At 43.2% G+C, this 13,602-nt stretch overlaps 1 protein-coding gene across 2 annotated transcripts in view; it reads right to left on the reverse strand.

Moving 5' to 3' along the window:
* Nucleotides 1–13,602, reverse strand: part of LOC118378517 (cAMP-specific 3',5'-cyclic phosphodiesterase 4B-like) — a 374,366-nt gene that overhangs the window by 257,506 nt on the left and 103,258 nt on the right. For both annotated transcript variants that reach the window (XM_052462236.1, XM_052462240.1), the window contains exon 3: nt 5,772–5,998. In XM_052462236.1, coding sequence (XP_052318196.1) covers nt 5,772–5,998 — 227 coding nt within the window. The remainder of the gene's footprint in view (nt 1–5,771; nt 5,999–13,602) is intronic.

A 13,602-nucleotide genomic window follows, 5' to 3' on the forward strand; every position in this document is an offset into this window, starting at 1 on the left:
TCATGGTAGACTGGGTACTAAACTACTCTCTGGGTAGACTGGGTACTAAACTACTCTCTGAGTAGACTGGGTACTAAGCTAATCTCATGATAGACTGGGTACTAAACAACTCTCATGGTAGACTGGGTACTAAACTACTCTCAAGGTAGACTGGGTACTAAACTACTCTCTGGGTAGACTGGATACTAAACTACTCTCATGGTAGACTGGGTACTAAAACTACTCTCTGGGTAGACTGGGTACTAAACTACTCTCATGATAGACTGGGTACTAAACTACTCTCATGGTAGACTGGGTACTAAACTACTCTCTGGGTAGACTGGGTACTAAACTACTCTCTGGGTAGACTGGGTACTAAACTACTCTCTGGGTAGACTGGGTACTAAACTACTCTCTGGGTAGACTGGGTACTAAACAACTCTCATGGTAGACTGGGTACTAAACTACTCTCATGATAGACTGGGTACTAAACTACTCTCATGATAGACTGGGCACTAAACTAGTCTCATGGTAGACTGGGTACTAAACTACTCTCATGGTAGACTGGGTACTAAACTACTCTCATGATAGACTGGGTACTAAACTACTCTCATGATAGACTGGGTACTAAACTACTCTTATGGTAGACTGGGTACTAAACTACTCTCTGGGTAGACTGGGTACTAAACTACTCTCATGATAGACTGGGTACTAAACTACTCTCATGATAGACTGGGTACTAAACTACTCTCATGGTAGACTGGGTACTAAACTACTCTCTGGGTAGACTGGGTACTAAACTACTCTCTGGGTAGACTGGGTACTAAACTACTCTCTGGGTAGACTGGGTACTAAACTACTCTCTGGGTAGACTGGGTACTAAACTACTCTCTGGGTAGACTGGGTACTAAACTACTCTCATGATATACTGGGCACTAAACTAGTCTCATGGTAGACTGGGTACTAAACTACTCTCATGGTAGACTGGGTACTAAACTACTCTCATGATAGACTGGGTAGTAAACTACTCTCATGGTAGACTGGGTACTAAACTTATCTCATGGTAGACTGGGTACTAAACTACTCTCATGATAGACTGGGTACTAAACTACTCTCATGATAGACTGGGTACTAAACATATCTCATGGTAGACTGGGTACTAAACTACTCTTATGGTAGACTGGGTACTAAACTACTCTCATGATAGACTGGGTACTAAACTACTCTCATGATAGACTGGGTACTAAACTACTCTCATGGTAGACTGGGTACTAAACTACTCTCATGATAGACTGGGTACTAAACTACTCTCATGGTAGACTGGGTACTAAACTACTCTCATGGTAGACTGGGTACTAAACTACTCTCTGGGTAGACTGGGTACTAAACTACTCTCTGGGTAGACTGGGTACTAAACTATTCTCTGGGTAGACTGGGTACTAAACTACTCTCTGGGTAGACTGGGTACTAAACTACTCTCATGATAGACTGGGTACTAAACATATCTCATGGTAGACTGGGTACTAAACATATCTCATGGTAGACTGGGTACTAAACTACTCTCATGATAGACTGGGTACTAAACTACTCTCATGGTAGACTGGGTACTAAACTACTCTCATGATAGACTGGGTACTAAACTACTCTCATGGTAGACTGGGTACTAAACTACTCTTATGGTAGACTGGGTACTAAACTACTCTCATGATAGACTGGGTACTAAACTACTCTCATGATAGACTGGGTACTAAACTACTCTCATGGTAGACTGGGTACTAAACTACTCTCATGATAGACTGGGTACTAAACTACTCTTATGGTAGACTGGGTACTAAACTACTCTCTGGGTAGACTGGGTACTAAACTACTCTCTGAGTAGACTGGGTACTAAACTACTCTCATGATAGACTGGGTACTAAACTACTCTCATGGTAGACTGGGTACTAAACTACTCTCTGGGTAGACTGGGTACTAAACTACTCTCTGAGTAGACTGGGTACTAAGCTAATCTCATGATTGACTGGGTACTAAACAACTCTCATGGTAGACTGGGTACTAAACTACTCTCATGGTAGACTGGGTACTAAACTACTCTCTGGGTAGACTGGATACTAAACTACTCTCATGGTAGACTGGGTACTAAAACTACTCTCTGGGAAGACTGGGTACTAAACTACTCTCATGATAGACTGGGTACTAAACTACTCTCATGGTAGACTGGGTACTAAACTACTCTCTGGGTAGACTGGGTACTAAACTACTCTCTGGGTAGACTGGGTACTAAACTACTCTCTGGGTAGACTGGGTACTAAACTACTCTCTGGGTAGACTGGGTACTAAACAACTCTCATGGTAGACTGGGTACTAAACTACTCTCATGATAGACTGGGTACTAAACTACTCTCATGATATACTGGGTACTAAACTACTCTCATGATAGACTGGGTACGAAACTACTCTCATGATAGACTGGGTACTAAACTACTCTCATGATAGACTGGGTACTAAACTACTCTCATGGGAGACTGGGTACTAAACTACTCTCATGATAGACTGGGTACTAAACTACTCTCATGATAGACTGGGTACTAAACTACTCTCATGGTAGACTGGGTACTAAACTACTCTCTGGGTAGACTGGGTACTAAACTACTCTCTGGGTAGACTGGGTACTAAACTACTCTCTGGGTAGACTGGGTACTAAACTACTCTCTGGGTAGACTGGGTACTAAACTACTCTCTGGGTAGACTGGGTACTAAACTACTCTCATGGTAGACTGGGTACTAAACTACTCTCATGGTAGACTGGGTACTAAACTACTCTCATGGTAGACTGGGTACTAAACTACTCTCATGATAGACTGGGTAGTAAACTACTCTCATGGTAGACTGGGTACTAAACTACTCTCATGGTAGACTGGGTACTAAACATATCTCATGGTAGACTGGGTACTAAACTACTCTCATGATAGACTGGGTACTAAACTACTCTCATGATAGACTGGGTACTAAACTACTCTCATGATAGACTGGGTACTAAACTACTCTCATGGTAGACTGGGTACTAAACTACTCTCATGATAGACTGGGTACTAAACTACTCTCATGGTAGACTGGGTACTAAACTACTCTCATGGTAGACTGGGTACTAAACTACTCTCTGGGTAGACTGGGTACTAAACTACTCTCTGGGTAGACTGGGTACTAAACTATTCTCTGGGTAGACTGGGTACTAAACTACTCTCTGGGTAGACTGGGTACTAAACTACTCTCATGATAGACTGGGTACTAAACATCTCTCATGGTAGACTGGGTACTAAACATATCTCATGGTAGACTGGGTACTAAACTACTCTCATGATAGACCGGATACTAAACTACTCTCATGGTAGACTGGGTACTAAACTACTCTCTGGGTAGACTGGGTACTAAACTACTCTCTGGGTAGACTGGGTACTAAACTATTCTCTGGGTAGACTGGGTACTAAACTACTCTTTGGGTAGACTGGGTACTAAACTACTCTCATGATAGACTGGGTACTAAACTACTCTCTGGGTAGACTGGGTACTAAACTACTCTCATGATAGACTGGGTACTAAACTACTCTCATGATAGACTGGGTACTAAATTACTCTCTGGGTAGACTGGGTACTAAACTATTCTCTGGGTAGACTGGGTACTAAACTACTCTCTGGGTAGACTGGGTACTAAACTACTCTCATGATAGACTGGGTACTAAACTACTCTCATGATAGACTGGGTACTAAACTACTCTCTGGGTAGACTGGGTACTAAACTGTTCCTGAAATTTAGTGTGCTCTTTAGGAAACTCCTGTCTCAGTGTTCCAGCAGTAACCGCTGTACCATGGAAACTTACCAAATAACACTGGGCAAACTGATGTAGAGGAAGTTCAGTCTAACTCTGAGTTCATTGTTAGATCTAGACAACAGTAGACCCCACACCCGCTCCAGGGAAAGACTCAAGCAGAGTGCGTATCCACACACACCCTGCTTGCCTGCAAGCCATGCATGCTTGCAGGGGTGCACGTGCACGTGCACAGACACACACACACACATGACACAGACCACACATCCACGCACACACACAATGAACCAGAGCCTGCTGTCCAGGAGTGTCAAATCCAGATAAGAATTCAGTTAACGAGCTAATCAAAGCTAATTAAGTCAGCTGTGTGTGTGTGTACATGTGTCCCTGTGATTGTGCTTGTGCATGTACGCGTGTGTGTGCATGTATGTGTATCACTCTCAACTGCCAAGCACTTTCACTAACCCTTCTCTAACCCTTTGTAAGGGTGATCATTGAGGTCTCTCTCTCTCTGGTGTTTGTTCTTCACTGGTTGCTCTTTTCTTGTGGCAACAGGTCACAAATCTTGCTGCTGTGATGCACACTGTGGGATTTCACCCAATACATATGGGAGTTTATCAAAATCGGGTTTGTTTTCAAATTCTTTGTGGGTCTGTGTAATCTGAGGGAAATATGTCTCTCTAATATGGTCATACATTGGGCAGGAGGTTAGGAAGTGCAGCTCAGTTTAAACATCATTTTGAGGGCATTGTGCACATAGCCTGTCTTCTCTTGAGAGCCATGTCTGCCTACGGCGGCCTTTCTCAATAGCAAGGCTACGCTCACTGAGTCTGTACATAGTCAAAGATGTCCTTAATTTTGGGTCAGTCACAGTGGTCAGTTATTCTGCCAAAGTGTACTCTCTGTTCAGGGCCAAATAGCATTCTAGTTTGCTCTGTTTAAAAAAAAAAATGTCCAATGTGTCAAGTAATTATCTTTTTGTTTTCTTATGATTTGATTGTGTTGCTGTCCTCTCTCTCTTTCTCTCTCATTCTCTCTCTCTCTCCCAGCCTCTCTCTTTCTCTCTCTCTGCTGAGGCGTAACTCTGAATCTGCGTACACAGATACAGTCTCTGATGCAAACAGTTCCTGCTTCAATCCAGTATCTCGCTCACTGGTGGGCCTGTGTTAATTTTTGACACACACACACACACACACACACACACACACACACACACACACACACACACACACACACACACACACACACACACACACACACACACACACACACACACACACACACACACACACACACACACACACACACACACACACACACACACACACACAGCATTCCCAGCCAGGCAGTTATAGTGAAGAGATGGTGCTGACTGCCCTCCTACGCAGTAATAACTCTGTGACCATGATGACTCTCTACAGAAAGTGCCTGTTAGGTCAGTGTCCTTGGTTTGGTAAGAAAGTTGCTTTAAATCCCATGTATTATTATTATTATTTAACACCGCCTTCAGTCTACTCACCAGTCAAACACACTGCCTATACAGACGCAATGCAGAGGAACTCCACACAATAAAACACATTCATTGAACAAGTAGACTATTGAGCCTCGCCCTTTTTTGCACGCACACCCGCAGACACACACACATACACACACCATATTGCATTAGCACAGGTTACGCAGCTATTTGACTTCCAAAGAGTCTCTCCTAGAGACTACAATCTGAAGTCATCTCAGCAGGATCCAATAAAGAATAGACCAGCCTCCTCTACACGCTGAGAAAAAAAGGTTCTATCTAGAACCTAAAAGAGCTGTTCCCATACGAGAACCCTTTGAAGAACCTTTTTTTGTTCCAGGTAGAACCTTTTCTACATGGGTCTCTCTGGGTTTTGAATGGATCTACATTATCACCATAGGAGTTCAGTTAGGAATATAATGGAGGAAAGTGGAGTGTGTGTGTGCACTCACCACTCGGGGTCGACAGGTGTGATGTCGATGCGGGGCGGGGCGCAGAAGGGGAGGAAGGTGGGTCGGACGACCCAGTCATTGTCAGGGGTCCGCGACCTCTCTGCCTGTCTCCACGACAATGGGGGCAGCTGCAGGTTGCCAGAGAAACGCCTGCGTCCCCTCCGTAGGTCGACACCAAGCGTACAGGAGTACTCACTAAGACCACAGTCTGAAGGCCCTTTACTGTCCTAGAGAGAGAAAAAAATACGTTTGATGAATACAAGATGAATATGAGATTATATGTTGATTGATATGTCCTGCACACTCACATCTTTCAGATTGACTACTTTGGCCACATCTTTCAGATTGACTACTTTGGCCACATCTTTCAGATTGACTACTTTGGCCACATCTTACAGATTGACTACTTTGGCCACATCTTTCAGATTGACTACTTTGGCCACATCTTTCAGATTGACTACTTTGGCCACATCTTTCAGATTGACTACTTTGGCCACATCTTTCAGATTGACTACTTTGGCCACATCTTTTGACTACTTTGGCCACATCTGATTGACTACTTTGGCCACATCTTTCAGATTGACTACTTTGGCCACATCTTACAGATTGACTACTTTGGCCACATCTTTCAGATTGACTACTTTGGCCACATCTTTCAGATTGACTACTTTGGCCACATCTTTCAGATTGACTACTTTGGCCACATCTTTCAGATTGACTACTTTGGCCACATCTTTCAGATTGACTACTTTGGCCACATCTTTCAGATTGACTACTTTGGCCACATCTTTCAGATTGACTACTTTGGCCACATCTTTCAGATTGACTACTTTGGCCACATCTTTCAGATTGACTACTTTGGCCACATCTTTCAGATTGACTACTTTGGCCACATCTTTCAGATTGACTACTTTGGCCACATCATCTTTGGCAGATTGACTACTTTGGCCACATCTTTCAGATTGACTACTTTGGCCACATCTTTCAGATTGACTACTTTGGCCACATCTTTCAGATTGACTACTTTGGCCACATCTTTCAGATTGACTACTTTGGCCACATCTTTCAGATTGACTACTTTGGCCACATCTTTCAGATTGACTACTTTGGCCACATCTTTCAGATTGACAGATTGACTACTTTGGCCACATCTTTCAGATTGACTACTTTGGCCACATCTTTCAGATTGACTACTTTGGCCACATCTTTCAGATTGACTACTTTGGCCACATCTTTCAGATTGACTACTTTGGCCACATCTTTCAGATTGACTACTTTGGCCACATCTTTCAGATTGACTACTTTGGCCACATCTTTCTAGATTGACTACTTTGGCCACATCTTTCAGATTGACTACTTGACTACTTTGGCCACATCTTTCAGATTGACTACTTTGGCCACATCTTTCAGATTGACTACTTTGGCCACATCTTTCAGATTGACTACTTTGGCCACATCTTTCAGATTGACTACTTTGGCCACATCTTTCAGATTGACTACTTTGGCCACATCTTTCAGATTGACTACTTTGGCCACATCTTTCAGATTGACTATTTTGGCCACATCTTTCAGATTGACTACTTTGGCCACATCTTTCAGATTGACTACTTTGGCCACATCTTACAGATTGACTACTTTGGCCACATCTTTCAGATTGACTACTTTGGCCACATCTTACAGATTGACTACTTTGGCCACATCTTTCAGATTGACTACTTTGGCCACATCTTTCAGATTGACTACTTTGGCCACATCTTACAGATTGACTACTTTGGCCACATCTTACAGATTGACTACTTTGGCCACATCTTTCAGATTGACTACTTTGGCCACATCTTTCAGATTGACTACTTTGGCCACATCTTACAGATTGACTACTTTGGCCACATCTTTCAGATTGACTACTTTGGCCACATCTTTCAGATTGACTATTTTGGCCACATCTTACAGATTGACTACTTTGGCCACATCTTTCAGATTGACTACTTTGGCCACATCTTTCAGATTGACTACTTTGACCACATCTTTCAGATTGACTACTTTGGCCACATCTTTCAGATTGACTACTTTGGCCACTAAGGGGAACCAAAGGCCTTGTTTTCAACGGCAGCTGATTTCAGAAGATAGAACAGAGAGAAGCAGCCTGGTGTTGAAGAATGTCACTCTCTTGTTTTTGAGTTGAGATCCAAACACAGAAGCAAGCACCCCCCTTTTCCTCACTTGACTTGCTTCAAAACAAGATGTTCTCCAACTGGCATGTACCACTGGGCATGTCTAAGAGGGGGTTTCCCCTGAGTCCCTCTTGGTCCTCCCAAATGAATGGCCTTGCAGTTTTTCTCAATTGGTTTAGTACAAGGTAACATGGTCTCAATAGAATTAACACAACTGTCAATACTTTTATTTTGCAAGACTATTAGAATATTCAGATTGTCGCAAACAAACAAAACAAAACACATGTTTATAAAAAATACCCGAAAACCTTCAGAAAAGTTCAACCCTTAGGTGAGTAATCCTGTAGGTCACATACAAACATCAAGTTCACTAAAAACTGCGAAGATGTATAGATCAAGACATCAGTCATTTGAATAGATCGAATACATTGGCATTATAGAAATGAAAGGATCAATGACAATGTCACTGGTCACTAAAAGTTTGTTAGGCATTGGTTTTACTAGGTCTTCTTCGCTGACATACAGTACCAGTCAAAAGTGTGGACACACCTACTCATTCAAGGTTTTCTTTATTTTTACTATTTTCTACATTGTAGAATGATAGTGAAGACATCAAAACTATGAAATATCACATATAGAATCATGTTGTAACGAAAAAAGTGTTAAACAAATCCAAATATATTTTATACTTGAGATTTTTCAAAGTAGCCACAATTTGATGACAGCTTTGCAAACTCTTGGCATTCTCTCAACCAGCTCCATGAGTTAGTCACCTGGAATGCATTTCAATTAACATGTGTGTCTTGTTTAAAGTTAATTTGTGGAATTTCATTTGAGACAATCAGTTGTGTTGTGACATGGTAGAGGTGGTATAGTGAAGATAGCTCTATTTGGTAAAAGACAAAGTCCATATTATGGCAAGAACAACTCAAATAAGCAAAGAGAAACGACAGTCCATCATTACTTTAAGACATGAAGGTCAGTCAATCCGGAACATTTCAAGAACTTAAAGTTTCTTCAAGTGCAGTCGCAAAAAACATCACGCACAATGATGAAACTGGCTCTCATGAGGCCCGTCACAGGAAAGGAAGACACAGAGTTACCTCTGTTGCAGAGGATAAGTTCATTAGAGTTACCAGCCTCAGAAATTGCAGCCCAAATAAATGCTTCACAGAATTCAAGTAACAGACACATCTCAACATCAACTGTTCAGAGGAGACTGTGTGAATCAGGTCTTCATGGTCGAATTGCTGCAAAGAAACCACTACTAAAGAACACAAACAAGAATAAGAGACTTGCTTGGGCCAAGAAACACGAGCAATGGACATTAGATAGGTGGAAATCTGTCCTTTGGTCTGATGAGTCCAAATTTGAGATTGGTTCCAACCGCCGTGTCTTTGTGAGATGTAGAATAGGAGAACGGATGATCTCTGCATGTGTGGTTCCCACTGTGAAGCAAAGAGGAGGTGTGATGGTGTGGGGGTGCTTTGCTGGTGACACTGTCAGTGATTTCAATTGAATTCAAGGCACACTTACAGGCTGACTGCAATGCGAGCGTTGCAAAGTAAATTTAGAAATCTATATTATTCAATTATTGCGCCCACACTGCTCGCGCGCGCCAACGAGCAGCTGCATTGCCAAGGACTAAAATAGAAGTCAGTTCTATTTGTGACGCAGATCGCGCTGCAAGTCCTGCCTCTCCCATCTCCTCATTAGTTTATAGAAGAAGGTACCCACATGCCAGCTCCTCATTGGTTATACCCACGTGGGTAACTGAAAGACGAATGAGGTCGGTGGCAGTAATGCACCTAATTTATGAATGTTGCCAATTGCAATGTAAAGTCAAGAGAAGAAAAAGACAATTGGGACAAATCCAGCTGCATGAAGCCCCAGTGCCCCTGGAAGTTTCCCCCGTGTGGCGGAGGAAGATGCATCCCCCTCACCTCGAAGTGTGACGGAGACGCTGACTGTGAGGACAGGTCTGATGCCAACACGTGGAAGTGTGATGGAGATGCTGACTGTGAGGACAGGTCTGATGAGGCCAACACCTGGAAGTGTGATGGAGACGCTGACTGTGAGGACAGGTCTGATGAGGCCAACACCTGGAAGTGTGATGGAGACGCTGACTGTGAGGACAGGTCTGATGAGGCCAACACCTGGAAGTGTGATGGAGACGCTGACTGTGAGGACAGGTCTGATGAGGCCAACACCTGGAAGTGTGATGGAGACGCTGACTGTGAGGACAAGTCTGATGAGGCCAACACCTGGAAGTGTGATGGAGACGCTGACTGTGAGGACAGGTCTAATGAGGCCAACACCTCGAAGTGTGATGGAGACGCTGACTGTGAGGACAGGTCTGATGAGGCCAACACCTGGAAATGTGATGGAGACGCTGACTGTGAGGACAGGTCTAATGAGGCCAACTGTGATTAGTTACCTTTCTGGGGTTACGTCACCTACTACCATATGGAAAGGAGGCTTTTATGTCGTGTCTTGTGTTTGGGGGCAATTTATTTGATGTAAAATCACTATCTTTAAGCAATAAGGCCCTGAGGGGGTATATAAAGTATGTTGCTGTTGCAAACCAAAATGTTATGCTAGAAACAAGGGGAAATGATGTGTTAATAAGATACTTATAGTCTTTCTCTTGTCATTTGCTGTGGTATATCAAGAACGGCGTAGTGATACTTGGAATAGAAATTCTGATATACTGTATATAGACAGCTGGAATGCTGTTTCAGCCAATCAGCATCCAGGATCCAAACTAGCCGGCTTACAATCATATATACCAGTGTCAATGTAAAAAGTGTGCTGAGTGTCGGGAAGCAAGTTCAGGGAGTGACTGTCTTAATAAATAAAAGAAACAATGAACAAGTAACACAAACAACGCACCGACATGAAAACAGAGTCAATAACACCTGAGGAAAGAACCAAGAGGAGTGACAGATACAGGGAAGATAATCAAGGAGATGATGGAGTCCAGGTGAGTGTCATGAAAACAGAGTCCATAACACCTGAGGAAAGAACCAAGAGGAGTGACAGATACAGGGAAGATAATCAAGGAGATGATGGAGTCCAGGTGAGTGTCATGAAAACAGAGTCCATAACACCTGAGGAAAGAACCAAGAGGAGTGACAGATACAGGGAAGATAATCAAGGAGATGATGGAGTCCAGGTGAGTGTCATGAAAACAGAGTCCATAACACCTGAGGAAAGAACCAAGAGGAGTGACAGATACAGGGAAGATAATCAAGGAGATGATGGAGTCCAGGTGAGTGTCATGAAAACAGAGTCCATAACACCTGAGGAAAGAACCAAGAGGAGTGACAGATACAGGGAAGATAATCAAGGAGATGATGGAGTCCAGGTGAGTGTCATGAAAACAGAGTCCATAACACCTGAGGAAAGAACCAAGAGGAGTGACAGATACAGGGAAGATCATCAAGGAGGTGATGGAGTCCAGGTGAGTGTCATGAGGCGCAGGTTCGCGAGACGATGGTGACAGTTGTGTGGGATATTCAGCAGCCTGATGACCTAGAGGCTGGAGAGGTTAGTATACGTGATAGTTAATGCATGTGTGCTGTGTTATACACATAAGCAATCACGCCCAAGAAATGTGAAATATGTATACTGTATAGTGAGGCATACTGTTTGTATTCTTCTGTTCCTCTGTAATTAGGGATTGAGACCTGGGTGTTTGTTTCTCCTCAGATACACCAGCCAGCTCAGTCAGACTTGTGAACGGGACCAGCTCCTGCTCTGGGTTAGTGGAGGAGAATGAGCGGCAGTATGTAGTCAATGCTGGGGCATGAAAGATGCAAAGATGTTGTGTAGAGAGCTGGGCTGTGGGAATGCTGTAGATACACATGACAATTCTCCATTTGGAGAGAGATGCAAGGAAAAGGGTTTTATTTTGTAACATTAAGCAGTTTAGTTGTTCAGACATTGAATCTACTCTCAAGGAGTGTCGAGTCAGCTCTGCCGAGTTTGGTTCTTTTGGTTACAATACCATTGACATTGTGGTCTGGTCAGATTCCGTGAGGCTCGTGGATGGAGCTGGTCTCTGCTCTGGGAGACTGGATGAAATCCAATCAGTCCTGGGCCTCAGTGTGTAAAGTCGACTTTGACTGGCAGGATGCAGAGGTAGTCTGTCGGGATCTTGGCTGTGGGGCTCCTGCAGCGCTACAGCGGGGACTCTATGGAGAAGGTTAGGTTCCAACCTGGGCTAAAGACTTCCAATGTATAGGCAATGAGTCCATTCTCCTGAACTGTGACACCTCAGACAGAGAACAGCAGACCTTCCTCCCTGGAAACGCTGTTGGGCTGAACTGCTCAGAGCCTGATGATCCGAGGCTGGTGGGAGGAGGCTGTGCAGGTAGACTGGGAGAGTACAAGATAGGAGAGTGGAAAAATGTGAGACATTTGGTTATCCATGAAGGAAGCAGCTGTAGTATGTTCACAACTAGGTTGTGGCTCCGCTTTTTCAAATGTAGATTAGCCTGAATATACATCTGATGTACAGTGGGGCAAAAAAGTATTTAGTCAGCCACCAACTGTGCAAGTTCTCCCACTTAAAAAGATGAGAGAGGCCTGTAATTTTCATCATAGGTACACTTCAACTATGACAGACAAAATGAGGGGGGAAAAAAATCCAGAAAATCACATTGTAGGATTTTTTTATGAATTTATTTGCAAATTATGGTGGAAAATAAGTATTTGGTCAATAACAAAAGTTTATCTCAATACTTTGTTATATACCCTTTGTTGGCAATGACAGAGGTCAAACGTTTTCTGTAAGTCTTCACAAGGTTTCCACACACTGATATCCACCCCCATGCTTCACAGTAGGTATGGTGTTCTTTGGATGCAACTCAGCATTCTTTGTCCTCCAAACACGACGAGTTGAGTTTTTACCAAAAAGTTATATTTTGGTTTGATCTGACCATATGACATTCTCCCAATCTTCTTCTGGATCATCCAAATGCTCTCTAGCAAACTTCAAACGGGCCTGGACATGGACACGTCTGGCACTGCAGGATTTGAGTCCCTGGCGGCGTAGTGTGTTACTGATGCTAGGCTTTGTTACTTTGGTCCCAGCTCTCTGCAGGTCATTCACTAGGTCCCCCTGTGTGGTTCTGGGAGTTTTGCTCACCGTTCTTGTGATCATTTTGACCCCACGGGGTGAGATCTTGCGTGGAGCCCCAGATCGAGGGAGATTATCGGTGGTCTTGTATGTCTTCCATTTCCTAATAATTGCTCCTACAGTTGATTTATTCAAACCAAGCTGCTTACCTTTTGCAGATTCAGTCTTCCCAGCCTGGTGCAGGTCTACAATTTTGTTTCTGGTGTCCTTTGACAGCTCTTTGGTCTTGGCCATAGCGGAGTTTGGAGTGTGACTGTTTGAGGTTGTGGACAGATGTCTTTGATACTGATAACAAGTTAAAACAGGTGCCATTAATACAGGTAACGAGTGGAGGACAGAGGGGCCTCTTAAAGAAGAAGTTACAGGTCTGTGAGAGACAGAAATCTTGCTTGTTTGTAGGTGACCAAATACTTATTTTCCAACTAAATTTGCAAATAAATTCATTAAAAATCCTTCAATGTGATTTTCTGGATTTGTCTCTATCATTTTGTCTGTCATAGTTGAAGTGTACCTACGA

Source organism: Oncorhynchus keta, chromosome 1 (assembly GCF_023373465.1).
Source record: "Oncorhynchus keta strain PuntledgeMale-10-30-2019 chromosome 1, Oket_V2, whole genome shotgun sequence".
NCBI classification, from domain to species: Eukaryota; Metazoa; Chordata; class Actinopteri; order Salmoniformes; family Salmonidae; genus Oncorhynchus; species Oncorhynchus keta.